Genomic DNA, 27677 nt, shown 5'->3' on the forward strand with positions numbered 1-27677 from the left:
ATGACTCCCATGTCTCCAACAAGCTCAGGGCTCCATGGGGTGATAATACGTGATTGGTTGTATAACCACTGGATTCGAGGATTTGATGGGATGGCCAACTGCGACAGTAGTTTCTACCTTAGAGTGAGTTTATAATTTATTTATTTAGACAGGGTTTCCCATAGCCCAGGGTAGCCTTGAACTTACTATGTGGTTGAGGATGACCCTGAAATTCATATCCTCCCCCCACCACCACCCAACCACTGGGATTATAGGTTTGTACAGTGCTGGGGATTGAAGTCTTGTTTTGCACAAGCATTCTGCCAACCGAGCTGCACTTCCAACCCCACTTTATGTTTTTATGCAAAGAAAACACATCTATTTCTCTCACCGCGGTTTACAGATGAAGTCCTGGGGGCCCCCTGGCTTCCAGGCAGTGCATCCATGCCCCAGAAGATGATAAGGTGGCTACCTCTTTTGCTGAAAGTACTTTATTAATATTTTCATAGTCTACTATGCAAAACTATATCTTTTTAAAATGTCTCAGTCTCTCTAAAAGAAGCCAGGTTGTGGCGACTTCTTCAGGACCTCACCCCAGTAGCAGTTCAATGAACAGGTCCTGTAACAGCCGCAGAGGTCTCCTCTAGGAAAGACCGTTCCCCACTGGGGCCCCAGCCTTTAATGTCAGCCCCCTATACCTGGAGGTGACTGCCCTGGCCCATGTCCAGCTGGGCAAATGTTGAGTTGCAGACCTCTGGCCAGTGGGGTCACCCTGGAAGGTACACTTTGGGCCTCCCGGGATTTCCAGGGGCCAGCCCTGCAGAGTTCATCGCATGGACCATTGCGTAGGTGCATGGTGAGCTGGAGCAGTCACCAGGGCCCGGAGTTCCCATCCTGAAAGTCCAAGGGTCTTTGTCCACACTGCGGGTCACACCAGAGTGCTCTCTGATGTCGCCGGGGTCTCTGTGGGAAGAATGAGGCATGAGCTGGGGGAAAGAGAGTGAGGGGTCTTTCTGGGCTCACCCAAGGCCTTAATGGACTCAGGCTAGATCACTGCCCAAACGGCCATCTCCTGTGAGAAGTACCACACCCCCAAGCCCTGCCCCAGGATCTTCCTGGATCTCGGCTCTCTCATGCGAGCTCGAAGAGAAAAGGAACAGGCTAGGGATGGTTCAGTGTCTGTGAGAACAGAGGGGCCCAGCTGCCTGGCCAGGGCCTGGGGATGTCCCAGGCAGGAAAAGATGTCACCTCCTCTCCTGGATATTTCCTCTTTGGAGGCTGGGCCACCTACCTTCCCTTCTATACTCCCAATTCCCTTCAGCTTCCTCCCAAACTAATTCTCCGGGCTGATGAGCTGGCCCTGCCTACCTGCAGACCCTGGTCCAATCTTTAGCTTCTAGACTCCAGGCCTCTGCTCTCCTCAGATCGCCCGGCTACCCGCCTCTTCACACATATGCCCCTCTCCTGAGGCGCTGTCTCCCTCTCCTCCCGCAGGTGGACTCTCCTGAGCTGTAGCTTCCAGCAATACCTCCTGGACACACTCCCAGACCAACATACCCTCACCCCTCCCATAGGAGGAAAACTACAGGTAGCAGAAATTTAGCGATGGCATAGTGGTTTTTTTTTGTGAACATGTGAATGAAATAACGAGTAAGTCCTAGGATTACAGGCATGGGGCACCAAGCAGTTTCTACATTATTGGGAATCGAACCCAGGGCTTCAAGTACACTAGCCAAGTGCTCTGCTGCCTGAGCCATTTTGTAACATAGACCCAGTCCTCAGCACATGTTTTATTTTGAGACAGTCTTTCTCTATGTTACTCTGGCTGACCTGCGGCTAGATTTAAGTAAACCAGGATGGCTTCAAACCACAGAGATCCTCTTGCCAGAGTGCTGGGACAACAGGTGTGTGCCACCATCGCCAGCTAGCACAAGTTTCTTAACCTTACAATAAATGGGACAAACTCAGGACCTTCAACTTAGGAAGACTGCAAGCACCTGGAAGAATTTAGGTTAGTATCATGTACTAACAGCAAGGGCAGAGGGTAGGCTCAAGAACCAGGCAGTGTGGCACTTGCTAGAGGGGCAGATGCCCCCAGGTTTAGAGCACCCTTCTTCCTGGGAACCCAAGACCAGGGACTTTGAAGCTCAGGGCTATGCACCTCCACCTGGGCTCGTCAGACCTGGGCAGAAAGACCCCTTTCTGAGCCTACCCGCCTCCCCTTATCACTCCCTACTTCCTGCCTTTTGAGCCATACCAACTAGAGCTGACTCTCAGAGTGGCCATCAAACCATCATCCCTCTTTCTTGTGGTAGTCCCCTCAGAATAGATCATCCAAGTCACCTAGAGCTCTCCCACTCCCCAGGAGAATGTTCTGTAACAGTCTCCTCTGAAACTGAAACATTCTATCCTGCAGGTTAGCTCCTAAAGCAGGAAGGCAAACAAATCAAAAGAGCTTCGGGAAGTCCCTGAAACCGACAGGTCCACTAGGCCCGCCCCTGCCAAAGTAAACAATGAAAGCTTAAAGTTCCTCATCAGACAAGAAAGCTGAGCTGCAAAGATGATGCTGAGACCAGACCAGCTGCCTGAAAGAGGTTTAGATCAACTTGAGTCTCTTGGAAGGGACATTCTCCAACCTGCTGAGCTGCCTGCTCAGGCTGTGCAGTGTGCAACAAGTTCCCATGTGGGTCTTGGTGCATTGGTTCACCAAGTTGTACTTTGGTGCTATCTGTACTTTGGTTTTTTTGTGGGAATCCCTATCTGGGATGAGACATGTGCATTGTGTCTCCCCAGGAAAAGTTCTTTCACACAACAGGCAGGTAAACACAAGTCCATACACAGTTCTGTGGCCTCCCTTGGAAAGGACATTCCTCATAAGAATTGGCAGAACTTTCAAGGAACTGAGGGACATAGAATCAAACTACTTGACTTAAACAATCCACTCCTAGAATTAGCCCAAAGATGCTACCTAATAAAGAAAAACAGCCAGGTACACATGTGTAGCTCCAGCAACTCAGGAAGCTGAGGCAGGATTCCTTAAGCTCGGGAATTCCAAAACAGCCCAGGAAACACAGCAAAACCTGAAGCCATTCAAACAAAAACAATCAAGGATAAGACTCAAAGCCCTCAGGCCACCATGGCAAACAGGACTCGTCATCAGGCAGAAAGTGAAGGCAGAGCCAGTTTCCTATGTGATTCGATGACACAGGAAAATGGACACTTTCTTTGAAACCATCAGACCTGTTACATCATATGTGACGTGGACCATATCAGATGGTCATCTCCATGCCTCAGTTTCCTCTCGTACACAAGGACAGATGCAGTTATAACAATGATGGTCAGCATTCACTGAGTTCTCAAATGAGCCCAGGGCAGAGTCACAGGCCTGGCCTCAGGATATCAAAACAGTAGGGGTATAAGTGCCTCCCGATTTCTGCATCAAGGCAGATGAGGTACGGAGCAGCCAAGGTCCCACAGAGAAGAGCAGGGGCTCTGCTGCCTGAGGTGAGCAAGTAGGACAAAAAAAAAAAACAAAAAAAAACAAAAAAAAACAAAAAAAAAAACCCAGCATCAAGCTGGTCCAGAATGCACATAAGCCCGAGTACAAAGTACACCAGAAGGGGCTCAATGCAGCCATGCAGGGCTCCTACTGCCAAATAAGCCACCAGAGTCAAAGAAAGCAAAGGGCTGAGGAGGGGCAGAGGGCAGCCCTCCAGGACATTTACAACACTTCCTTGCTCGACATGGTGCCAAATGTCTATAATCCCTGCACTTGGGAGGTAGAAACGGATGAATCCTGAGTTCGAGTATATCATCAGCCAGGAAGTGAGTCTGAGGATAGCTTAGGCTACACGAGGCCCTGACTCAAAAAAAACTATTCTTTTTCTCTCAAAAATAACATGAGTACATGGTGAACCAATAGCAATGAAATGAACAGAGGAAGAAGAACTAGAGAGCATACTGTGGCTACTCCGCAAGACACCGGAATCTCAAGTCAACACGCCGCCCGGTAACCCCCAAGTTGCAGCAGATCCAGGAGGATCGCTTTGGACTCTTAGCCCATGGTCAGAACCCCCTCATGCCCTGATAAGTAAAGGGACCTATGGGACTCATGCTAAGCTCAGAGACCACAGGCTTGTCTCTGGCAGTCTGTGACTCTAGTGAGGCGGGTCTCATGCTTCCTGATGCTGTGACTTTTTAAGACAGTCCCTCACGCTGTGGTGACTCCCCAACCATAATGTTATTTTCACTACTACTTCGTAACTGTAACTTTGCTACTGTTATGAATTGAAATATAAGTATCTGTGTTTTCTGACTCTGTGAAAGGGCTAAAATGACCCTCCAAGGTGTCACGACCCACAGATCAAGAACAGCTGCTCTGATTTGAATGCGAAATGTTCCCCACAGGTTCATGTGTTCGAACACTTAGTGCCCACTTGGTGGCGCTGTTCGGGGGTTATGGAACTTTTGGAGGTGCAGCCTTCCTGGAGGAAACACACAACTGGGGGTGGGTTTACAGCCTCTCTCCACTTCCAGTCTGCTCTCTGCTTGCCATATGCAGTTGAGAAGTAGTCTCTCAGCTTACTCTAGCTGCCTCTGGCATCAAAATAAGCTTTCTTCTATAAGCCGCTTTTGATTGTGGTGGGTTTTTTGTTTTGTTTTAAGATTTATCATTTTTTTAAGCAAATGAGTACACTGTAGCTGTCTTCAGACACAGAAGAGGGCATCGGATCCCATTGCAGATGGTTGTGAGCCACTATGTGGTTGCTGGGAATTGAACTCAGAACCTCTCTGAAAGAGCAATCAGTGCTCTCAACCTCTGAGCCATCCCTCCAGCCCATATCTACCCCAGGCTGGTCTCAAACTCATGATCCTCCTGTCTCTGCCTCCTTCAGCAAATCCTATCAGCATGTGCCATTACAACCGGCTTTTTTGTTGCTGTCGTCGTTTTCTTTTTCTTTTTCTTTTTTTTCTTTTTTGATTTATTATAGATATAGCATTCTCCCTGCAGGTATACCTGCAGGCCAGAAGAGGGCGCCAGATCTCATTGTAGATGGTTATGAGCCACCATGTGGTTGCTGGGAATTGAACTCAGAACCTCTGAAAGAGCAGCCAGTGCTCCTAACCTCTGAGCCATCTCTCCAGCCCTGATCCGTGGTGTTTTTAATCACAGCAAAAGAGAAGTAACTGGTAGAAGCCTCCATAGAAGACCCATGATAAGAATTCACAGCTCAGTGTGGAGTGGGGTGGGGGCACCAAAGAGACAATGGGTTTGAACTGGTTAGGTCTTCTGTTTTGTTCTGTTTTTCAAGAGGGTTTCTCTGTATAGCCTTGGTTGTCTTGGAACTCCCTTTGTATTTTGTAGACCCGGCTGGCCTCAATCTCAGATATCTGCTTGCCTCTGTCTCCCAAGTGCTGGGATCAAAGGTGTGAGCCACCATGCTGGGCTTTTGATAGTTTTATATCAACTTAACATAAGCTAGAGTTATCTGAAAGGAAGGAACTTCAATTGAGACGACTCCTTCAGAAGACCTGGCTGTAAAGCATTTTCTTAATTAGTAATTGATATGGGAAGGCCCAGCTCACTGTGGGTGGGACCACTCATGGGCTAGTAGTCCTGAGTTCTATAAGAAAGCAAGTTGAGCAAGCCAGCAAGCAGCATCCCTCCATGGCTTCTGCATCAGCTCCTGCCTCCTGCCCTTGTCCTGACTTCCTTCAATGATGGACTGTGATATGAAAGTGTAAGCCAATTAAACCCCTTCTCCCACATCTTGCTTTTGATGATGGTGTTTCACCACAGCAACAGAAACCTTAATTAGGACGGTATCAGGTTGTAGGTCTTCAGCCAGAACATGAAACCTTCAGCCTGAACCTCATGAGTCCATAGCATGAAGGTCAGAAGCCTGTCCCCATTTAAAGAGCCCCAAAACCTGATGCTGAGCACAAAATCAGGCACATTAACACCTGCAGCAACCCTGGAGGTGTCTTCTACTCTATCTTACATCAAGATAGTCAGATTCTCGAGTCAGAAAAGGCATGTCCTGGGCCTGAAGCTACAGCTCAGTTGGCAAAGTGCTCATTCAGCATGCACGACACCCTGGATTCTGTCCCTAGCCTTGCACAGACCAAGTATGCCATCTAGCAATCCCAGTACTTGGAAGGTAGAGGTGGGTGAATCAGGAGTTCAAGGTCATCTTTAGCTATGTAGCAAGTCTGAGGTCAGTCCCGGGCTACATGAGACCCTATTAGAGACAGACAGACAAACGCACAGACACACAAAGGAGGACTGTGCTTTTACTAGTTCAGGAAAAAGATATCGAGTGCATCAAGAGAGAGAAAGAGCCACAGCTGATGCCTACCTGGAGCTAGGAGAGAGTGAGGGAATGTGGAGAGCCAGCAGGGGAGGGAGGGAGAGAGGGAAGGAGGGAAGGAGGGAAGGAAAGAGAGTGGGAAGGAAGGAGGGAGGGAGAGAAAGGCAGAGAGAGGGAGGGGGAGAGAGGCAGAGAGGATGAGAGGCAGAGAGGGGGAGGAGGAGAGGGGGAGGGGGGTAGGTAACTCTGGCATAGCAGACAGCACAGTAGGAGGCACAGGGTCTTTGCTAGTTCCCATCCCACTGAGTTTAAACTAGATAAGGCAAATGGGAGGGCTAACGTACTGGAACAGCTTTGGGGTTGGGAGCTGAGGCACCGGAGAAGTAGGTGCACTAGGGTCCCCAGAATGTGAGGTGGCCAGTGTCCCAGGACCTGGCAGAGCTTGGTCTGGAAAAGGGTCCCTGGGCTTCTGTATCCCTGGCACACCCCCACCCTAGGACTTGGGTAACCTACCTGGTGAAGCTGTGGTTGTCATGCGCCTGGCTGTGCTGAACCCCTGACTTGCCGCCACCACCACTGGAGCCACCATTGCCACCACCGAAGCTGCTTCTGTTATTGTGGTTGTGTCCCTTGAGGCCCAAGTAGGCAGCTTGTACTGTCTCCAGGTCCTCGCCTCTCAGCTGGTACCACAGCTGTGCCGTCCTGGAGGAGAGAGCTCAGGATGAAGGACCTTCATAGACCCCGGGTTTCCCAACAGCTGCAGACATGCAGAAACACCTCTATACAGCCCATCTTGGCTCTGGGTGGCGGTGGCCCACTGACCAGCAGCAGGACACTATAGGCGTGAAAACGGGACACCTGTGCTGTTCTGATATTAGCAGCCAGGGACAGGGAAAAGCATGTTGCTGCCAAGGAAAAACAACTTAGCAGAAAAATGTGGACGGTTCTAGCATGAGCAGCTGACCGCTGAGCTCTGCTTGCTGTGAGTACCACAGAACAAATGGCACTCCTAAAAAAAAAAATAAAGAGTTTGCTTATTCATTTATTTTTGTAGCACTGAAGAGCAAATATGGGGTTTTAATTTTTTTTAATTACCCTTTTATTTTGTGGTAGGAGGCACGTGCATCACAGGACGCACGTGGAGGTCAGAGGACAACTTGTAGGAGTCAGTTCTCGCCTTCCACTGTGTGGGTTCCAGGAACAGAACTCGAGTCATCAGACTTGACAATGGGACCTTTTTACCCACTGAGCCTTCTCACTTGTCTCAATTCCCTTAACAGTGAATAACATGGTGAATTTATATGTGTGTTTTAACACAATAAAACAATAAGAAAGAGGAGTCAATTATTGCCAGATGTGTGGTGCACAAGTGTGGTGGTGTACAGGTGTGGTGATGTACAGGTGTGGGAATGCACAGGTGTGGGGGGACACAGGTGTGGGAGTGTACAGGTGTGGTGATGTACAGGTGTGGTGGTACACAGGTGTTGGGGTGCACAGATGTGGTGATTCACACCTGGAATCCTAGGTCCACGTCTGTGAGGACAGTGATGCTCACGTGAGGTGTAGGGTCACCCATCTGTGGCAGCTCAAACTGCCACCAACACAACAGACTGACATATTTGTATACAGGTCCACTAAGTGTTCCCTGTATGTGGACAGGGACATGGCAGAGTGGGGGAAACATTTGCTGTGCAACATGAGAACATGAGTTCCAATTCCCAGAACTCCTGTAAAAAGCCGGACACATCATGTGAGCGAAATCCCAGCACTCTCACACGCAGACAAGAGGTGGAGACAGAATTCCTCATGGACACCCAAGGTGGTTCTGTGACTTCCACAGTCATACTTGCATGCATTCACACATGTGTGTGTGTGTGCCGTGCCTTTACAGCCCAGCTATTTGCCTCAGAACCCCAGGAACCACAAATCCACGAGGAGAGATGGACCTGTGGGACGCTCGGACGCTGCCCCTGGGTGCCTGGCAGATGTGATGAGCAACCTCACAGCCAGGCACAGCTTCTGGAAGGGCATGAGGCCACTGTACCTGTCAGCGCGCCGCTGCTCGTTCTTCTGCACGCACTTGAGGAGGCAGCAGGTGAGGAAGGCCATGGACATGAGCAAGATGATGGCACAGCTCACAATGGAGGCGATCACTGCCACCTTGAAGCCAAAGGTCTCGTGCGGTGGCACAGCTGCAAGGGAGAAACCACAGCCCCTGGCACAGTTGATCCTGACCTGCTAGGCCTAGGTCGTTAGGGTGGGGCCCACAGGAGGGTCCATTTTGGGGGAAGTCACTCAGGCTCTCATGGCTAAGGTAACGATTTGGAAAGAATACATTTAAAGGGATCTATCAGGGAAGACATTGTCAAGAAGGGAACATGTCGGCGGGTTTGACGGTGGGTTTGACAGGGTCTGCTAGCAGAGGCGCCGTCAGTTTTCATAAGGCCCATGCAGGCAAACCCTTCTCAGCTCACCTTCCTGAAAGAAGCCAGAATGATGGACGGGGCTAACCTTTCACAGGCTCGGCTGTGTGACCTCAGCTGTCACTGAGAACATGTTTCATTAGATTCTAGGGAATATTCTTTGAAAAAGATCCCAAGATTATAATTCAAGATTTACTTATTTATTTATTTCACGTATGGGAGTACACTGTCGCTGTCTTCAGACACACCAGAAGAGGGCATCGGATCCCATTACAGATGGCTGTGAGCTACCAGGTGGTTGCTGGGAATGGAACTCAGGACCTCTGGAAGAGCAGCTAGTGCTCTTAACCACTGAGCCATCTTTCCAGCCCCCAAGATTGTAATTCAAACAAGCATGGATATACAAAATATTCCCACAGGCCATACAGTCTAGGTCCCTGGGCCATTTTCAGCCCTGACTGCATCTAGAGCTTAGACTCCAGCCCCCAGAGACAAGACACGCTCCAGTCAATGGTGGAAGATAGGCTGTGAGATGGGGAGACAGCTAAGAACCATCCACAAGATGTACCCTTTGCCCCCAGGAAACTCCTAACCCCATAAGGCTCATTCCTGGGACACCCGACCACCACTGGGTTATGTCCTTGACAGGTTGGCCCTGCTATTTTAGGTTCTCAGTCTCTCAGAACCTAGTCTTATGGACACCCTCCTCTCAAGAGACTGAGCTGACACAGAATGGTAGAGGCTCTGGGAAGTACTGCAGTATATACACACGCAAGCATCAAGCTATTTTGAACCTATGCACTAATGTACTATACCAGCCTTCGCTTAGTAAAAGGCCACCTGAGGCCCTAGACAGTCAAGACAGGTTCTATACATACAACCAGACAACTAGAATATGAGTCTTCCCTGAGACAGGGGATCCAGGGCTGGCACAACCCTCTAGCCTCTGTACTCCTAATTCCTAGAATTCTTGGCCCTAGAACACCTGTTAGGGTTTGCCTAAGGCCTTTGTGAAGGAAAAGAGGGTGGGTAAGGAAGTAAGCAGGCTTGTTTCCCCATTTCACAGATGACAAAGCACCAGCTTAGATGGTAGTAGTGACCAGTCAGGGGCCAGGGCAGCAGCAAGGGGTTGAAGCCAGCACTGCGTCTGTACTCCTAAGTGATAGCAGGCAACAGTGGGAAGAGAACCGTCAGTGTGGGCTAGCCTATGACTGGACCAGCGACCTTTGATGTGACAGTATCTGGAGGCCCCCACCTCCCACCCCACCAGCAGCTGAGCTGGGGCAGCTCAGGGATGGGAAGGGGCATACCTTTGCACACAGGGCTTCCTGAAGACCAGTCAGCCGTGCTCCCATTCCAGGCGCAAGTGAGGAGGCCAGACCCCACCATCTGGTGGCCAGAGGGGCAGTGGAATATGAGCACAGTCCCCAGAGATGTGCCATCTCCACGGACAACTTGCAAGGTGCCTTGAGGCGGGGGATGGAGCTGGGCACAGGTGCCTGGAGAGAGAAGTGGCTGTGAGGCTGGGGTGTGGTCAGGAGAGGACAAGAGAGGCCACTGCCATAGCACCCCCACCCCCAGGAAGCCCGCCAGAGGTGGGTGCTGACCGGCTCTACATGGTCTGTAAATGTACAATGGCATTATACAATGACTAGCTAAGCATCCTTCCAAAGGCAGCAGAGAGGGAGCAGGGAGGGAGGGAGGGAGAAGGAGAGAGAAACTTGAAAGTTGATCATTTGTTACCTCTTAATAACTGAAAGATAAACACTAACTCGGATGAACAAAACTAGGAAAAGGTATCCAGAAAATAAACAAACCTCCATTTGATTTGCAAAGAGATCTTACCAATGAGAGTTAAACATATAATTTACTTTTTAGATTGAGCTCATGTGTAAGCAAGGAACACAGGAGACACAATGGCCAGTAGGCAGGAAAACACGCTTACCACACAGCAAGCCTAGAGACCCGAATAACAGCTGATCTTTCCCTCAGCAAGTTGGCTAAGAGCTTTATTTCTTAAATGATGAGTATATGTATGTGTGCCTGTGTCTGTGTGCATGGGTGCAGGCGCTCTCAGAGGCCAGAAGGCGCCGATTCCCTAGAGCTAGGTTGCAGGCTATGGTGAACCACCTGAAGGATTCTGGGAAACAAGCACAGGTTCTCTACCAAGGGTAGCGAGTGCTCTTCTGTTGTTGGCACTCACAGAAACCAGCTGCACCTGCCTCCCAAGCGCTGGGATTGAAAGTGCAACCCACATGCAAGTGCTGTTAACCCTGGAGTCGCCCCTCCCGCCCCAAGGTGGCTGAGATTAAAAGGAAAAAAAAAATGAGATGGGGGTATCCCTCCTCTGTGGTACAGCACTTGTCTAACATGTACGAAAGCTCTGGGTTCCATCCTAACACGGTACAACAACTTCTGATAATAATGAAAGCCAGGATCCCTTGGGGGTAGGAAAGTGACTCCCCAGGCCGTCTTGGACAAAGCCCTCTGAATGTGAGGGCCACGCGGAACACACCATGATGCTACTACCTCCATCCCTGTAACAGGATGCTCACCTCAGAGCCTGGTAGAACGGCCAAAGTCTGGAAAACACATCTCCAGCAAGAAACAGAGATTCACCCATCAAGGTACCCCACCCCACCCCCCAAAAGTGCTAATGCACAGCCCCAAATTATAGCAAAACACTAGGAAGCAGGGACAGCAATGTTGTCCTTAAACAGAGATGAGATGCAGAAGGGCCAGGGAGATGCTGGCGCAGTCAGTAAAATGCTTGTCACGAAAGCATGAAGACCCGTAACCCTAGTGACTCACTGGCTGGGGATCACTAGCTGACAGCCATATTTTGAAGTCTGTTTTTTTTGAGACAGGGTTTCTCTGTGGAGCCCTGGCTGTCCTGGAACTCACTCTGTAGACCAGACTGGCCTCGAACTCCCAAGTGCTGGGTCTAAAGGCATGCGCCACACCACCTCCGGCCATAACTTGGACTCTTGATTCCAGAGTCTCATCTCTCTTCATGGAGCACCAGCTCTGTCTCCATAAACATCAGGGTCGGACGGAGGAAGGAAGCTGACCCTACAGATCAATCAGACTCCACCTTCCCCCTTGCCTTTGCAGTATTCTGGACTATGGAAATACACTATCCCCCTGGCCAGGGAAGTGGATGGGACTTTAGAGCTGTGGTAGACATGGCTGGGCAGACATGGGCCAGCCTTGGGGCTCTTCCCCAGGATGCCAGGCAGCCAACACTTCCCAGTCCTCAATTTAGAGCGACAACTTCTGCATTCTTCTATAGCTGAGCTAGCAGAGCGGAGGCTCACCCTCACCACCTGCTACCAGTTTAGTAGCAGATAGACAGGGAGGAGGCGGGGGTGGGGTGGGGGGCAGCAACACCCTCCTCGGTCCACCTGCACAGCGCTTTTCTAAACTAGCGCATCATCACAAAGGGTCCTCCTGGCTGGTAGGGGTAGCCAGCAGCACAAGTATGTGCCGCATAGAATGGCTGTGACAGACGGAAGCCTCCGTGCACCCGGGGTTGGGCCAGCCCAGGCTGTGGATCCAGAGAACATAGACTGACAGTTGCCCTTATCACCTGGGGACTTCTTACCCTGAGCTTGTCTCATCTCCTGCAAATGGAACACCAGGCAGCGTTTCGAGAGGGCTGGATGAAAGGCCTTGTGGCTCAGCAAGGAAACCACCGTCGTCCACTTCCCCTAAAAACATCTTAGCATCGGAGCGGGTGGGGCACCGCGACGTCCCCACTCGGTTCACTCTATGTCTGTCAACAGCCACATCCGGTGCTTTGGGGAGGGTTCTGCTGGGAGTGGGGGTGCTCTGTCCTCAGCTAGAGACTGTAAGGCCTTGGTGCACCTCACAGGCAGACAGGCACGAATCTTAAAAGGCAGATTTCCTGCCCTGTCATTGGGCCTCCTAACTGGGGGATGAAGGATGAAGCCACCGACAATCACCAAGGAAAGAGGAGCAGCCAGCCCTGCCACACTGGGTGTCAGAAGCCCAGGAGCTTTTGTTAAAGAGCTAAATAAACGTATGGATTATTTCTACTGCAAGCCCAATAGAGGGGTGGCAACCCCTGAGCAGATATGGAAGATGTCAGGGTAGAAAGCACGGCCTGGTTAGGTAAATTGGGAGAGACTTAGGACCAAGGGGTTTCAGTTGCCTTCCCAGTCACAAACATGGCATTTCTAGCCAGCTCTCTAGAGGACTCACAGGGTGTAGAGCCCCAGCTGTCCCAACTACTGTTCTTCCATTACAAGGACAGAGGTGGACAATGGGGGTGAGCCCTTCCTCCTTGTGTTACTCAAGGAGACTTCCAGCCAGGGAGGCCCAACTTCCTTTAACCCGAGCTGAATGAAGCACAGAGAGAGTGGCCCTGGCTGGGAGTGGCCTGGTCTTTCCAGCCCAAGCCCCCAGACTCCCCCACCCTCACCCCATATGAGAGCGGAGATAAACACATGGGCTCCTGGAGCAGATCCGGCAGCAAGTTTCAGCCCACATTTCACACTGACCTCAGACTTCCCCATCTGCAAAATGGGTATTCTGCCTTACTGGGTCACAGGGAGGGTGGGGCTGTGTGGTAGAGATACAGAGGCAGGACTAGTTCACAGAATTAGTGCCTTGGTAGACCTTGATCCAGTGTCTCATGTACTCTAGACTACTTTGAATCAACTCCTAATCCTCCTGTCTCCACCTTCCCAGTGAGTTGATTACTGTGTGTCACCACAGTAGGTCTATACCATGCCAGGGATGGAATCTAGGGTCATGCGTGCCAGACAAGTACTCCACCAACTGAACTGCATCCTTCAGGTAGGGCTTTGAGCAGTATCTCAAACACTCCAGGCCAGGCCAGCACTACTTTACATATGCACACACATGCATGTGTACACATACACACACACACACACACTCTCAGTCTCTCCTCTCCTCTCCTCTCTTCTCCTCCCCTCCCCTCCTCTCCCCTCCCCTCCCCTCCTCTCCAAGTTCACAGCACAAGGAACCTCCATCCCCACACCCCATCCGTGTGTCTTTCACCCATCCCTGGGCCTGCAAGGCCAGTAAATTCTACTCTGGGATGAACATATCTTCTAGAGGAGGAGGCTTGAGATCCACAGTCCTGGTCAAGGCAAACACTACGGTGAGCCCCCAGGCTTCCTCAGCCTCAGATGGCCTGTTAATAAATATAAAGAAAACACTGGACAGGCAGAGCCATGCTGTCCAAGTCTATGAAGCCTGCAACCCCTGGGCATACTGGAGCAGATACTCAGGAGGGTGAAGCAAGATAGTGAGGTCGAGGCCAACATGAGCCACACAAGGAGACCTCTTCAAGGCACACAACTTTAAACCCAGCACCCGGGAGGCAGAGGCAGGCAGATCTCTGAGTTCGAGGCCAGCCTGGTCTACAGAGTGAGTTCCAGGACAGCCAGGGCTACACAGAGAAACCCTGTCTCAAAAAATAAAGGAACGAACAAATAGGTACTTACTCAAGAGAGAAAGTCTCCCTCCCCAACTTGTGCTACAGACCCACAAGGATTCCTCCTGGGCTACACAGTCTCCTCACAGACTCTCCCCATGCTTGTCATCTAAGAACCAAGCCCCATCTGCCCCTCCACTGCTGAGAAGGTCCCTCCTGACCCAGACCCAGCAGGCACACTCTACTCCCTAACTGAGCTAGAAGCCGCTCCCTCCCGTGTTCCCAGGAAGGCACTGGGCTAAGCTGACAGCAAGTGTTGTTGAGCCTTCTCTGCGCACTGCCTCTGGACACTGCGTATCTCCCAGTCCTTCGCCGTGTCGGGCGTCTGAACCTCCACCCTCTGGTACAGATTTTACGTTGGTGACCCTGGGAGCCACTTTTCGTTTGTTTGTTTTTGTGGAAGTAAATCTTCACGAGAGTGAAAAGCAACGGAAAAAAGAAACACGAACGGGATTGATGCACACAGGAAAATCACACACGATCCAGCCTGGTCCTCCAGGCTTAGGGGATGGAGCGAAGGACAGACAGATGCAGCAAGGCCACCTGCCCAGCCCGTGAGGGTCTGCCGCCTGTCTCACCTGACATCTCAACCCAGCCCACCTGCAGTAAGTAGCTCTGTTCCCAGGTCCTTCACCCTGAGGTGCTTTTGGCTAGATCTGGGAGGGGCACCCTCCTCCTCCCCCAGTCCTTGAGGCCAGCTGGATGCCTTGGGAAAGAGTCGTGTTTGTTAATCTTTTATCTGGAACCTTGGACCACAGGCGGGGACAGCATCTTCTGTCCTTTCTGAGGCCCATGGGCCCCCTCACCCTGACCTTTTTAATATGTTCCCTTTTATGCTGGCAGAGGTTGTGTGAGTTCAGAGAAAGGGAAGGCGGGCCTGTGGGCGGAGCCTTACGGGGACTCTGGTGGCCAGGCTGGTGTTCTCACCTGCCAGTGGGTCCTTACATAAATCTTGCTCTGGGGTCTGCCTCTCTCCAAATGTGAATCCTGGGGAGCTGGGAGGGGGGAGGGGAGGGGATTCAAACTTCTTAAAGATGACCGAGTTATTCGTACACAGACACTCTAACCACAGGACCCCTGGTCACCAGCAGCGAGGACAACCTGTGGTCCTAATACTGAGTAAGTAAGACCCATAGCCTGGCTTCGTGTCTTCAGGGAGGTCATCTGTTCTCGCTGAGCCCATCTTCCTATGCCCCTGAAACCATGGGCTTCAGACCACTGACTCAGTGTTCTCTTTCCGTGTCAGAACAGAGGCTACTCCAGCCAAGGAAAATGTATCTCTGAATCTTCTAGGGTGCATAAGGCAAGGGGAGAGGAGCGCCATGCTGATTCACACGGCCTAGCACGAGGCCTCAGTTGCTCTTATGTAGTAATGGGCACAGCAGGCTGCAGGGATGAAGTTGAGAACGCGTTCAAAAGGCCCACCTGCACTTATCCACTGAGCCTCTCTTCTTGTACTTTTCAAGGTCCCTTCTGGGGTTGGCAGGAGGTGGCCTCCAGCCACTGGAACCCTGTGTTCCTGGAAAACCTCCCGGACTAAGGAGCTCAGGAGCTGCCCTGGGAGAAGAGCCAAACCCTCTATCCAGTCTAGATAGGAGACCCGGGCTGAGTGAGGGGTGGGGGCGAAAGATGACAGTACACTTAGTCCTGCCCGGAGTCCTACCCGCAGGAGAACACAGACCTCCAGAATCCCTGAGGCCTGCTCAGTAATGGGCCCATTCTACAGACTGTGGGAACCACACAGCCATATTATTTTATCTCTCAATTATCTTCTGACAACACCAAACTATCTCCACATGGCTTCAGGCCTTCTTTCCCTTCCCTTCCTGGCCTGTTAAACAAACAAGAAGGCCACAGGCTAAGGAAGCCCCACAGACTCTACTACTCAAGAGCCAGGGCTCTCCTATACAGGGCTCTCCTGTGGAATCCTGTCCACAGCCTGGGGGATGGGGGGGGCAGGAATACTGCACTCACCTAGTATCTCATAAGGGAACTCAGGCATGGGGGTAGGGACTTGTCCCAGGTAAGAGAGGACCACAACCGGGACTCCAACAAGGAGCCTGGGACATGCTTAGAAGCTGGGTGCCAAGGCACACTGTGAGGATGTGGCTCCCTCCTGAAGCCAGGTGGGGCAAGGGACAACAGGGACACTGGACTCTCAGACTTTCCCCTGAGATTCCTATGCAAATAGCCTTTTGTTTGCAAATTCAGCAGGGCCCCAAGGGCCACCCTGTGGGATAACCTTAGGCAAGGCCATCCACTTCTAGCTGGTGACACCTACTCCTCCAGACTACTAAGCAGAAGGTACTCACAGGAATATCCACCCCCTTTCCCCCAGCAGTACCAGGCCCCGAGTTAGCGTCTTCTAACACAAAGGCACTCCTGTGGAATAACAATTTGAAAGCCAAAACTAGCCACACCTGTGGGGCCAGCAATGGGCTGGTATGAAGGGATGGTATCTAATGGATCAAACCCACTAAGGGTTTCTCAACCTGGGGGTCAATCGACCCCTTCACAGGGATCGCCTAAGACGGTTAGAAAACAGTTATTTGCAATAGGACTCATAACTAGCAGGATTACAGTTATGAAGCAGCAACGTTAATAAATTTATGGTTGGGGGTTACCACAGCACGAGGAACCGTATTAAAGGGTCGCAGCATTATGAAGGTTGAGGAGCACTGAAGGTTGAGGAGCACTGAGCTAGGGTGAGGGCAATGTGCCTCCAGATCTCAGCTTCCTCCTGTGCAATGCAGCTAAGCCCTCCACAGAGGCAGGAAACCTCCTGGATGCACAGGACTGAGCTCTTGGGAGTTATGCGGTTTTGGTGGTGTTTCTAAGAGTTAGCAAAGCTGACATCAGCATCGCTTCTCGCCCTTTTGGCTAAGATCAAGGGTAGAACCCTCTTCTGCACACTTAACAACCACTTTCCCTCCTCCTGGAGACTTCTGATCTTTGACAGCCTAGATGCAACCCAGGTCCTGGTTGCTGGATAGCCTCGCATCTCCTCGCTCACAGGCTCACTTTCCCTTTTGTAAAGTGTGGCTGGAGTTATCAACAAAGAAAACAACTCTCTGCAACCCAGAAGACACTTCGATGACTCCCTCCAACCCTGGGCCGCACAGCCCGCCAGGTGAAGCGGGCTCCGACTTCCGCAGGCGCCTGAGACTGCGCGGGGCGACCGTCGTCGAATCCGTGCAAACGCTAAGAGGTGCCCGCCGCCCGGTTTCGGGCCGCTCGCCGCCCCGTTTCGGATCAGTTGGGGTCGCCCGCTGAATTGCCAGGAAGTCAAGAAATAAGTTTGTTCTCGAAAAGGTCCTGGCGGTGCGATACACGCCCCCTTCCTGGACAGGGTCCCCAGCACAGAAGCCCCTCGCCCCTCCACTTCTCCGTCGGTGAAAAGGGCGCTGAGACCTACGGCCCCAGCCCTCACCTGTCTGGTTCACTGGGACAGGCGTTGTGTTCCCAGCACGCCACCGCGGCTTCGCTCGGCCCCGAAGGGTCGCAGACGTTCGGCGCATCCTGAGCGCTCTGCAGAAGACAGTGGAGCCTGCGGAGGTGGGGGCGGGACTTAATTGAGGGGCGGGTCTTTGGAAGGCGTGGCTGCCTCTAGCCACACCCAGGGCGCGCCCTCCAAGACACTAGTGTTGAACTTTAGTCCGGTCCCGCCTACCCCTTGGAGTGGGCCGGCCTGACAGAAGTGGGAACTGGACACCTGGAGGGGCAGAAAATGGGGCGCCTCCAGGCTGATCGCCCCGAAGTCAGCCCTTGAGCTAGAGCCGTCTGTCTGCACACCTTTCCTCTCCCGACTCACCTCTGGACTCCAGGGCCAGGCAGGTGACCTTGGAGAGTGCATGTCCTGGTAGATCACGGATCTCCAGCCTCTGCATTCTCTTCTGGAGTCAGGGTTGGTTACACCCACGAATGTCTCCTTTTCATTTGAACTTGCGAGTCCCACGTGATGGGACTTTCTTTAATGTCCTAAAGTTGAAATCAAGCTTCTGTCCGGTCTGCCGCATCGTGAAAGGCAAGTCGGTCCACAGAATCCACTGTGATACCCCCCCCACCCCCCACCGTACTCTGAGATATCAGAATTCCTGGCCACATAGCTAGAGACCCCTGTCTGCCAGTGGAGAGCAGCTGCCTTGAGGCTCGGGGATAGGACTTAGAAGGATCTAAAGTGTCCCTGATTTGTGGGTAGAAGCTGTGAAGGACATGGGGGGGGGGATGGGGGAGGAACCTACCACTTCGTGTAGCTCAGCGCCGCCCCTCCCGCTCCCCTCCCCCTCCCCCTTCCTCCCCTCCCCCTTGGTGTTAAGTGGTGCTGACCAACACTTTGTGTGTGTGTGTGTGTGTGTGTGTGTGTGTGTGTGTGTGTGTGTGTGTGTGTGTGTGTTGGGGGGGGTGACTACTGAGCACCCAACACCTGCCAGGCCAGTTCAAGAGCCAAGGATACAACAGGGCACAGGGAAGGCTGTCTGTCAGGAAGCTGGCTCCTCCCCCTCACACTTGACTGCCCCTGGGCAGTGAGGTTGCAGGCACTCTTTATTCTGGACTTTCTACTCACTTTCCTGTATTTTCTGACTTTGCTACAATGAGTGAGCGTATTGTTTAATCAGAAAGCAGAAAATAGGGCCAGCAAGATGGCCCAGTAGGTAAAGGTGCTTGCTCTGTAGGCCTGGCAACCTGTATTCAGTCCCCAGAATGCACTAAGGGTAGAAAGAGAACCATGGAGTAATCCTCTGCTTTCACACACACACACACGCACGCACACACACACACACACACACACACGCACACACACACGTGCACGAACATGTACACATGCTAAATTAAAAATTTAAAACCAGGAAACAAATATGTGAGGAGGAGGAAGGGAAGGAAGAGGAGGAGGAGGAGGAGGAAGAAGGAAGTGAGAATGTCTGCAGAGACACCAGAAGGCAGTGGCAGACCCTTGGAAAGCTGGCGTTACTGGCAGTTGTGAGCTGTCTGATGTGCATGTTGGGAACCAGACTCAGGCTCTCTGCAAGAGGGCAAGTGCACTTAATTGCTGAACCACCTCTCCAGTTCTCCATAGCAGATGTTTCCCAAAGCGTCATACTCGTAAACAATCGCAAACATCGCCAAAGCGCTGTGCCCTGAACTTGTCAGAGCTGATCATGGTGATCCGTGCCTGTGACCAACACTTGGGAGGTGGAGCCAAGAGCATCAGGAGTTCTATCTAGACCAGCCTGTACTGGAGGGAGACCTTGTCCCCAAAACCAAAACCAACACTAAAGCCAGAAACAAAACAAAACAAACCCTGCGAGGGAAGGAAGCAAGCAAGCTATGAGATGGCGCTCATTCTACAGGCAGGAAAACCAAGGCTGAGGGAGGGGTCTGTCTGGTCCAAGGTCACTTGGCTGTAAGGATTAGCCTCATTATAGTGATCTGAAGTTTCCCCCTAAGCACAGCTTTCCAGAGGCACCCTTGGGTTTTCATTCGATGGAGGCTGCTCCCAGATAAGCTGGGAGGTAAGAAGGTGACCTGGTAGCTCCAGGATCATCAGAGGCTTAATACTCAGGGGCCTGTTAAGCTTCTTTGATACCTAGCACCCACGTCCTGAGAAGGGCTGGCCTCTAAGGGCCTGGTTGTCTCCAGACAAGCGTGACAGTCCTGCCCCCCCCCCCCATGATGCCCTCACACATGCTAGTCCTGCAGGGCAGCAGCTGCTTAGTTCTTAGCAACTGTGGGGGTCCAGTGTTTCACTTCTGACTCTCTCTGGGCTGGGCCTGGCTTTTTGGGGACCTGGGTAAGGCTCCACTCCTTTGGGGGCTCCTGTCTCTTTCTCCAAGTCTCAGTGAAAAGGATAGTTTGTAGCTAGCCAACTTAGTGTAGGGATTCTTTTGTTGTGTTTTCTTTGTTGTGGACCAGTGAGTTTCATAAGAGCATAGGCACAAGACTAGTAATAGTAACATCACAGAAGATAAGGTATCCAAGTGAGGGGAGGGGCCTCTAAGTCCCTCCCCTAGAAGGGGAGGGATTCTTGACTCCTCCAGGCTAGGGCCTGTCGGGGAAAGTGTCCCACTATCCTCTAAGTAGTGAGGCTCTGCCCCCTGAAAGTTGCTTAAAGATTTCCCACTGATCCGAAGCCTGAAGCACAGGTGAGTGTCAGCCCTGAACAACACAGTTCATTTCAGATCCTCCAAAATGACTTTTTACTCTTCCTACATTAATTATCTTGGGTGTGTGGAGAGGTGAACCCCAGCAGCAAATTCCATTAGGAACTTAAAATATAACCCCCTGTGACTTGTTGCTCTGTCTCCTGAGCCCACAGTAAGACCCTGCTCATTGGGTCTTGGGAGCGGCCATTAGCCTGCTTTCTCCAGCTTGCCTCTGCAGCTCTCCAAGGTCTGGGTCTTTCCCTTCACCCATCTATGCTTTCCAGTCCAGGCTGTCCATGTTTCTCCTGGTGTGACGGTCTCAGAAAACCTGTCAGCGTCCTGAGTAGCTCGTGGATGCCATCTGGCAAGAGCTTCCACCACCAGATATTTCTGGATCCCCTCTCTGTTCTCGGATCTAAGATGAATCAGTACTCATGGACCACATCCCAATTTCTTCAATAAATAATGTCCAGCAACACTTTAAACATTGTGGGTTTTTTGTTTTTTTGCTTTTCCTTATTTCTTTTCCCCCACTCCCACACCCAAGTGTTTTTCTCTGTAGCCCTGGCTGTCCTGGAACTCACTCTGTAGACTAGGCTGGCCTCAAACTCACAAGAGATCCACCTGCCTCTGCCTCCTGTGTGCTGGGATTAAAGTGAGAAGCCACTACTGCCCAGTCAAACACTCTTATCAATGCATTTCCTAGTATTAGCAAACTGGGCAGGATATAGTCATGCCCAACCACCCCTTACTTTAAAGCCTCTCTCTTCTCTTGTGTAACAGTTTCTTCTGAGATTGACTCATTTCATCCTTGGAGGGAAGCTCTTCAAGTGGGTAAACAACTCAAAATAGCTTCAGGAAGTCCGTGAAACTGACCAGATTCACTAGGCCCCTCCCTCCCAGAGTAAGCAATGAAAGTTGAGGGTCCCTCTCAGATGAGAGGAAGGTGAACTGCAAGGAAGTCTCTGGGAGGAGACCAGCTGACCGAAAGAAGCAGACACCCTTAGACCAGCGTTGGTTGGAAAGGACCCTCTCCAACCTATTGAAGCCCCTGCAGTGAGCTCCAGGTTCCCAGCTTTTGTGAGCTGTCACTCATGCTGGGGTAGCCTTTGGTGATGCAGCTGTCTTTGAGTCATTTCTGCTCCTGAAAGTAACCCCTAACCCCAATAAAACTCATTGGTTCACTAGGTTGACCTTTAGTGGCAATCCATATTTTTTGGTCTGTCACAGGCTCGCTATCTGGGGTGAGTAGATGTGCATGTTGTGTCTCCCCATGAAGTTTTGCCACACATCAGTGATTACCACAAGCACCCAGGAGAATCATCCACGTTCTGCCTGAAGCAAGCTTTCCTTGGTTCATGTCCAACATCACTGCTGATGGGTTCTCCCTTCCACCTACACTGTAAGGCAGCTCATCCCGGCTTTCCACCACTCTAGAAAAGCCCTTTTGCTGTAATCGGTGCCTGTTACATCCCTGCCAGGACGCTGCAGGCGCGGTGCATCTCAGCATTTCTGCTAATGTTCTCTTCAAGGCCAGTGTATCCAAGGGCTTTCTCTACTTCTCTTTTCTGAGTCTTCACCAGCAAAACCTTAAAATAAATACCCACATGTCTACCAGGATTACTTTTTAAGCCTTAAAAAAAAAAAACTTACACGTAATTATTAAAAAGTAGGAATAAAGCACCTCTTAAAATTACCCAGACTCAAAGACTCAACAGGTTTCTATACAGTTAAACCGGCCGATTCTGAAGCTCTGTAGCATTGCACTGGATTTTGCACTTTCAGTATCGAACATATTTTATATACCTATCTTCCATGAAAGCAAATGTCGTTTCTCTTCTCCACAGTAGTCCCTCTTCACCTCTAATGACTAGCCTTTCTTATTCTCTTCTCTTCATGCTGTACTGGACCTCCATGTACATTTGTTTGCATACGCTCATATTGGCTAGGTTTTGCGTATGAAGGAGAACACAGGTTTTTCTTTCTGAAATTGTGTACCCATGGTTAATACGTCAGCCCCTTTTCCTGGAAAAAAAAATTGTGATTTCGTTTTTATTACAGCTGGCTAGGAGTCCACCGTTTTATAAGTAGTACCTCAACTACTTTCAAACCCAGGATAAATGGCTGAGGTCCCTATTTAATATCTCAAAGTGAACCCTGCTGCCTGGTTCTTCCGACATCCCTCAGTCCCTGTTCCTGGGCCCTCCTGGCTGGCATACCCTGCCTCTCACCCTAAACTCTCCAGCCCAGCGTCTGGGCAGTTTTCTCCTAGCTTCTCTTCCCTACATAGTCAACCATTGGGTTACTTGGTCCTTTTCCTCTATTCTTTGGTACCTTTGGAACGCCTGGCTGCTGGTTCCCCTCTCCCTTCTCCTCCCCGCCTCCACATATGGCCTTGCTCAGTCTGGTCATGACCACTCTGGACTCTCCCAGATGTGCCTGCCTCTGGCTGTGCTCTCCCATATATCTATAATAACCTTTCCCCTCCACCATACCTAGGAGCAGTCATGTCCTTGCTGTCCTTTCTATTTCTTCTTTTCATTCATTAACAGATTATCATTCTATGTTAATCTTTTGATGGACAGCCAGGTTGATTTCAACCGTTTGCAATACACATGAGGTGCAAATATCCCTATGATAAGGTATGGAGTTTCCTTGGTATATGCTCAGGAGTGGAATAGCTGGGTTTTATGGTAGTTCAATTTTTAATTTTTTGAGAAATCTCCAAACTGATTAACACCCTAGATGTACTAATTAGCACCTTACCAGCAGTGAATAAAAATTAATTTCTCTCCAAATCCTCAAATCAACATTTGTGTCAGATTTATTGATGACCATTCTGATTAGTGTGAGGAGGTATCTCGGAGCAGTTAATTTTCCTGGTGGCTTAGGGATATTGAACACTTTTAAAAGTAATTTTGGCAATTTGTGTGAGTCTTAATCCATTTAGTGTTACTATCACACAAGCCAGGTAATTTATAAACAGTGATGACATTCTCGTGGTTCTGAAGCTAGAACTTGCTCAGATGCTTGGGTCTGACAGGGACCTTCTGCTGGCTTTGAAAAGTAGTTAAGAAATCACACAGCAGAAGGGGAGGGGCTCACTTCAACTCTGCCTCCAGAATAGTAGAATTTAAGGTATCACCTCGATACTGTTAATACTGTCATTAGTCTCTAACATGTTGTTCTGTCATGGTGACAGAACACCCTGACCAGGGCAACTTATAAAAGAAAGTGTCTCCTTGAGCTTATGGTTGAGTCCATGATGGTGGCACAAAGGCAGGAATGACAGCAACAACTGAGAGCTCACATCTTGATCCACGAGCAAGAGAGGGACAATGGGAATGGGAATGTCTTTAGAAATCTCAAAGTGACATTCTTCCAGCATCAAGGCTACATGCACCTCCTCTTGGCCGGAGGAGTGGCACTATTAGGAGGTGTGGCCTTGTTGGAAGAAGTGTGTCATTGCGGGGGTGAACTTTGAGAGAGCTTTCTCCTAGCTGCCTCAGGATGCCCATATTCTCCCTTTTGCTTTTGGAACAGTAAGTGGAACTCTCAGCTCCTTCTCCAGTGTCACATCTCCCTGGATGCTGCCATGCTTCCCTCACAGTGATAATGGACTGAACCTCTGAACTTGTAAGCCAACCCCACTTAAATGTTGTCCTTTATAACAATTGCTTTGGTCTTGGTGTCTCTTCACAGCGATGGAAACCCTAAGACACTTCTTAATACTCCACAAACAGCCACCAACTGGGGACTAAATATTCACATACCAGAGACTTAGGCAGAACATGTAGTTCAAGCCACGTTAAAGCCTTACGTAGCTCTAGGATTCACTAAGGTGCGTGTATTAGTGCATTTTGCTTTGCTCTAACGAAGCAGGTGAATTTCACGAAGAAGGGAGGTCCATGCCACTCTCTATTCTGGAGGTTCAAGGATGTGACATCAGCATCAGTTCAGCTCTGGGAGAGACTGATAGTGTGTTCATGGGAGGAGGTCATGTCTGACTAGGATCTCACACATTTTTCCAAGGAGACACCCAGGACCTCCTGCCATGATCTACCTCTTAAAGGTCTCACCTCTATCATCATACTAAGGACTGGGCCTTCAATAAGTGAACTTTTGGGGCAGTTAACAATTTCCACATTATAGCATCTCTCAAAATTCTCCTAGCCTCCAACAGTATTCAACGCCCAAGCTACTCACACATTCTCCAGCATCTGTGACAGCAGCTCCCCAACCCCGTCTCTCCTCCTCTCCCACCCCAACGTGTACCTATAACACAATCAGCAGCAACCTTTTTGTAATGCTTCTGTGCAGGGTAGCAAACTTGACAGCCTAGGCTCACCGGTGCTTACTCTCTGCACTTAGAACAGTGGTTCTCAACTTTCCTAATGCTGTGACCCTCAGGCAGTGCCTCACACTGTTGTTACCCCAATCACAAAGTTGTGTTGCTGCTACCTCATAGCTGGATATCATAATGTAAACACCTGTGCTTTATGATGGTCTTAGGTGACCCCCTCTAATCGAGTCGTTTGACTTGCAAAGGTGTCGTGACCACTAGATTGAGAACTGCTGACTTAGAGCTACCAGTCTAAAACAGAGGTTTCTGCTCGGCCACACTCTGGAAACTTTGGGGAATGGTTCTACCCGGGTCTCCCTAGCTTCTGTTGATTCCGAAAACCCTCAATAGACCTTGGCTTGTGGTTTATGCAGCAAGCACTATGCTACAGCCCAGCCTCTCATGCATGACTGTCTCAGGTTCATAAATGGGATCTGCATCTCTGGAGGTATCCTTCCTCAGTTCCTCCTTTAGACCTTGAACCTTTGACCTCTGACTCTGAGGCCCTGACAGCTACAAAGGTCCATCGTCCCTATCATTGACTAGATGAAGAGTCACCATTGAGACCCCACGGAATGTGTCTGTGCAGGAGTTTTCGGAACAGGAAAGACCCACCCCGCACGAGAAAAACACCAGCCCAAGGCCTGGGATGCTGAACTCAATGAAAAGAAGAATGTGGGCTGAGCACCGACATTCATCACGGCTGCCATGTCTTCCCCGCTATGACAGGTCATACCCTCAGTGCCTGTGCCAAAGCAAACCCTCCCTCTTTTTAGGTTACTTTGTCATGCATGCGTTTGTCTCAGAAGTGAAAGAAGACACAAATGGAACCCAAGTCCCTGGCCCTCAGCCCTATGTAACCTTTAGGTGAGCCCAGCTAGTGTTTCAGGAGACTCACCTCAGCAGCACTGTGGGCCCCAGCAAAAGACACAGGTCCCAAATGCTTTTCTTCCTGCTGGTCCTGTGAGATATGCTAGGATTTGGGCTCTGTAATAAACTTCGTCTTTTTGCCACTTTGGTCAAAGTATCCCCAAGTGTCAAGGATCTCGCTGAAGCCCCATAACTCACAAATCACAGCAATGGCCTCATCTGAGGTTCTGGGACAGCAGGGATCGGGGCACCATCAATACTTTACACCCTGTATCCACATTTGTCCTCATTGTCTTGCTTCACACCTCCCTTAACTGCAGTCCAAATAAATTCCTTGAGCCTGAACCTGTGTTGTAGGGTAAGAGGGGAAAGACAGACAGACACTGCTTCCAGTGAGACTGTGAGAACAGAGAACTTGGTGTCACGCAACCAGGGTTTCCCCCTCAGAGGTGGGCTGCTTTGAGATGAAAGACTGTCTCCCCTAGAAATGGGTGGGCTTTGCTGCTGGCAGTTGTTTTCCTGTTGTCCTTTAGAGACAGGACTTGCTTTTCTTCAAAGGGGGCCATGATTTACATCTTTGAGTTTTGATAAAGAAGGGGAAAGCCAGGCTCCCTTTTGGAGTGGAGACTCATGAGGAAAGGGGGTGTAGTTTTTGTATGGGTTGTCCAGGGCCCTGAAAACCGAGCTTCCTGTAGGGCAGGTATGGCACTGGCAGGAGAGAAAGGGTTTCATCTTTCACCAGAGTGCTGTGAGCCTGGTTTGTGAATGCAGGAAATGTGAGCAGGACAAGAGATTCTAACAGGCATCGCTGGTCCCTGTTGGCAGCTGTTGTGTGGGACAGGTCAGCTCTTTGCAGGAGGTCTGGTCTCATAGGAAATGAATGTTCTGATGTCTCTGCATGAGGTGAAATTAGAAATCAGCCTCCATGAGAACATCTTCCTTCTGGTTCCAAAAAGGTCTAAACTCTTGGGTAGCTTGCTCGTCTCATGGTCCTAGGACCCTCCATCTTGGGTCACATGGCCACCCTGAGCCAATCCCTGGGACTGAAGGGACTGGGTTCTTGTTACTCCTACCCATGTAATGGATGCAGAGTAGGGAACCTACTTCTTAACATACCCTTGGTTTTCCCAGAATTCAGGGGTGCAGTGACACACCCCAGCCCCCATTTCTTCTCTGAGATGATCCATGTTCCTGAGACCTGTTGGCACAGTCTCCTGTTGTCCTGCATCTTGCCCCGGCTGGTCAGAGATGGCAGAGTCCAGTCCTGGCCAGCATAGCTTGGCTTGGCAAGCAGGGAAATAAGGCACAGAGGGAACAAAGACGGCGGACAAGGTAAGTAACATCCTGAGACATCTGGGGATGCTCCCACCCAAGGCAACATCTGGGTATGTGCTTCCTGTGGCCCAGCAGGGAGAAGTCTTTCGATCCTCCAGATCCAAGGACAAACTGATAGGTTGGGAGGTGGCCCAGTGTTGCTGTGGGACCATCCCATTGGTGTCTAAGAGGCAGATTTCCTGGGGTTTACAGGAGGGTGTCAGAGCTCCTACCTGGGAGCAGGCACTCAACTCAGACGTTCATGGGCTGGACTGGCCAAAGAGGCCTGGCATTAGTGGTCTGGAATGTGTAGAATGTTGGTGGAGGCTGCTGCTTTCTCAAAGTCTGCCCTGATCTGGCTGCTTCCCACCAGTCTCACCCAGACCTGTAGCTCTGGAATCCTGACACCCAGCAACCAGAGGTGGAGCTCCAGTCTAGGGGAGGAAACCTATGGTCTGGGTGGGTTCGTTCTCTCCCTCCCTCCCTCCCCCCCTTTCTCTCTCCTCCCCAGGAACGCTCTACTTATAATGATAGATGACCATGGGAGAAGACTTGTGGGCTGGCAGCTATCCACCGTTGGAGGACTGTTTGGCAGTTCTGAGAAGGGTGGACAGGCTTAGACCCCACCCATGGACAGCTGGCCTCACCCATGCCTGTGTGGACCTCTGCAAGGAAGGCAGTTCCAGGTAGCTACTGAAGGATCTAGTCATGGGATCATCACACAGGCAGCAGCCTCTATGACTCCTGGTTGAGTGCAGACTTCTCTCTGCCGTACCCCTGAGATCTACCTAGTGCAAAGGTGAGCACCTCTGT

The 27677-nt window shown here is 50.7% G+C and overlaps 1 protein-coding gene across 3 annotated transcripts; it reads right to left on the minus strand.

Moving 5' to 3' along the window:
- Positions 1-312: 312 nt before the first annotated feature.
- Susd3 (sushi domain containing 3) lies at positions 313-18311 on the minus strand. 3 transcript variants are annotated; one of them, XM_021215923.2, is made up of 5 exons: positions 18010-18311; positions 10024-10212; positions 8335-8482; positions 6804-6992; positions 313-942 (listed from the first exon to the last, which is right to left on the minus strand). In XM_021215923.2, the coding sequence occupies exons 1-5, from the start codon at positions 18083-18085 to the stop codon at positions 747-749; spliced, it is 798 nt and encodes a 265-aa protein (XP_021071582.1). In that variant the 5' UTR covers positions 18086-18311; the 3' UTR covers positions 313-746. The 3 variants fall into 3 exon arrangements, with proteins under 3 accessions (XP_021071582.1, XP_021071581.1, XP_029403410.1); XM_021215922.2 differs by lacking the exon at positions 18010-18311 and adding an exon at positions 17629-17874; XM_029547550.1 differs by lacking the exons at positions 10024-10212; positions 18010-18311 and adding an exon at positions 17629-17874.
- Between the last annotated feature and the right edge of the window lie 9366 nt (positions 18312-27677).

This window comes from Mus pahari, chromosome 16, assembly GCF_900095145.1.
Source record: "Mus pahari chromosome 16, PAHARI_EIJ_v1.1, whole genome shotgun sequence".
NCBI lineage: Eukaryota > Metazoa > Chordata > Mammalia > Rodentia > Muridae > Mus > Mus pahari.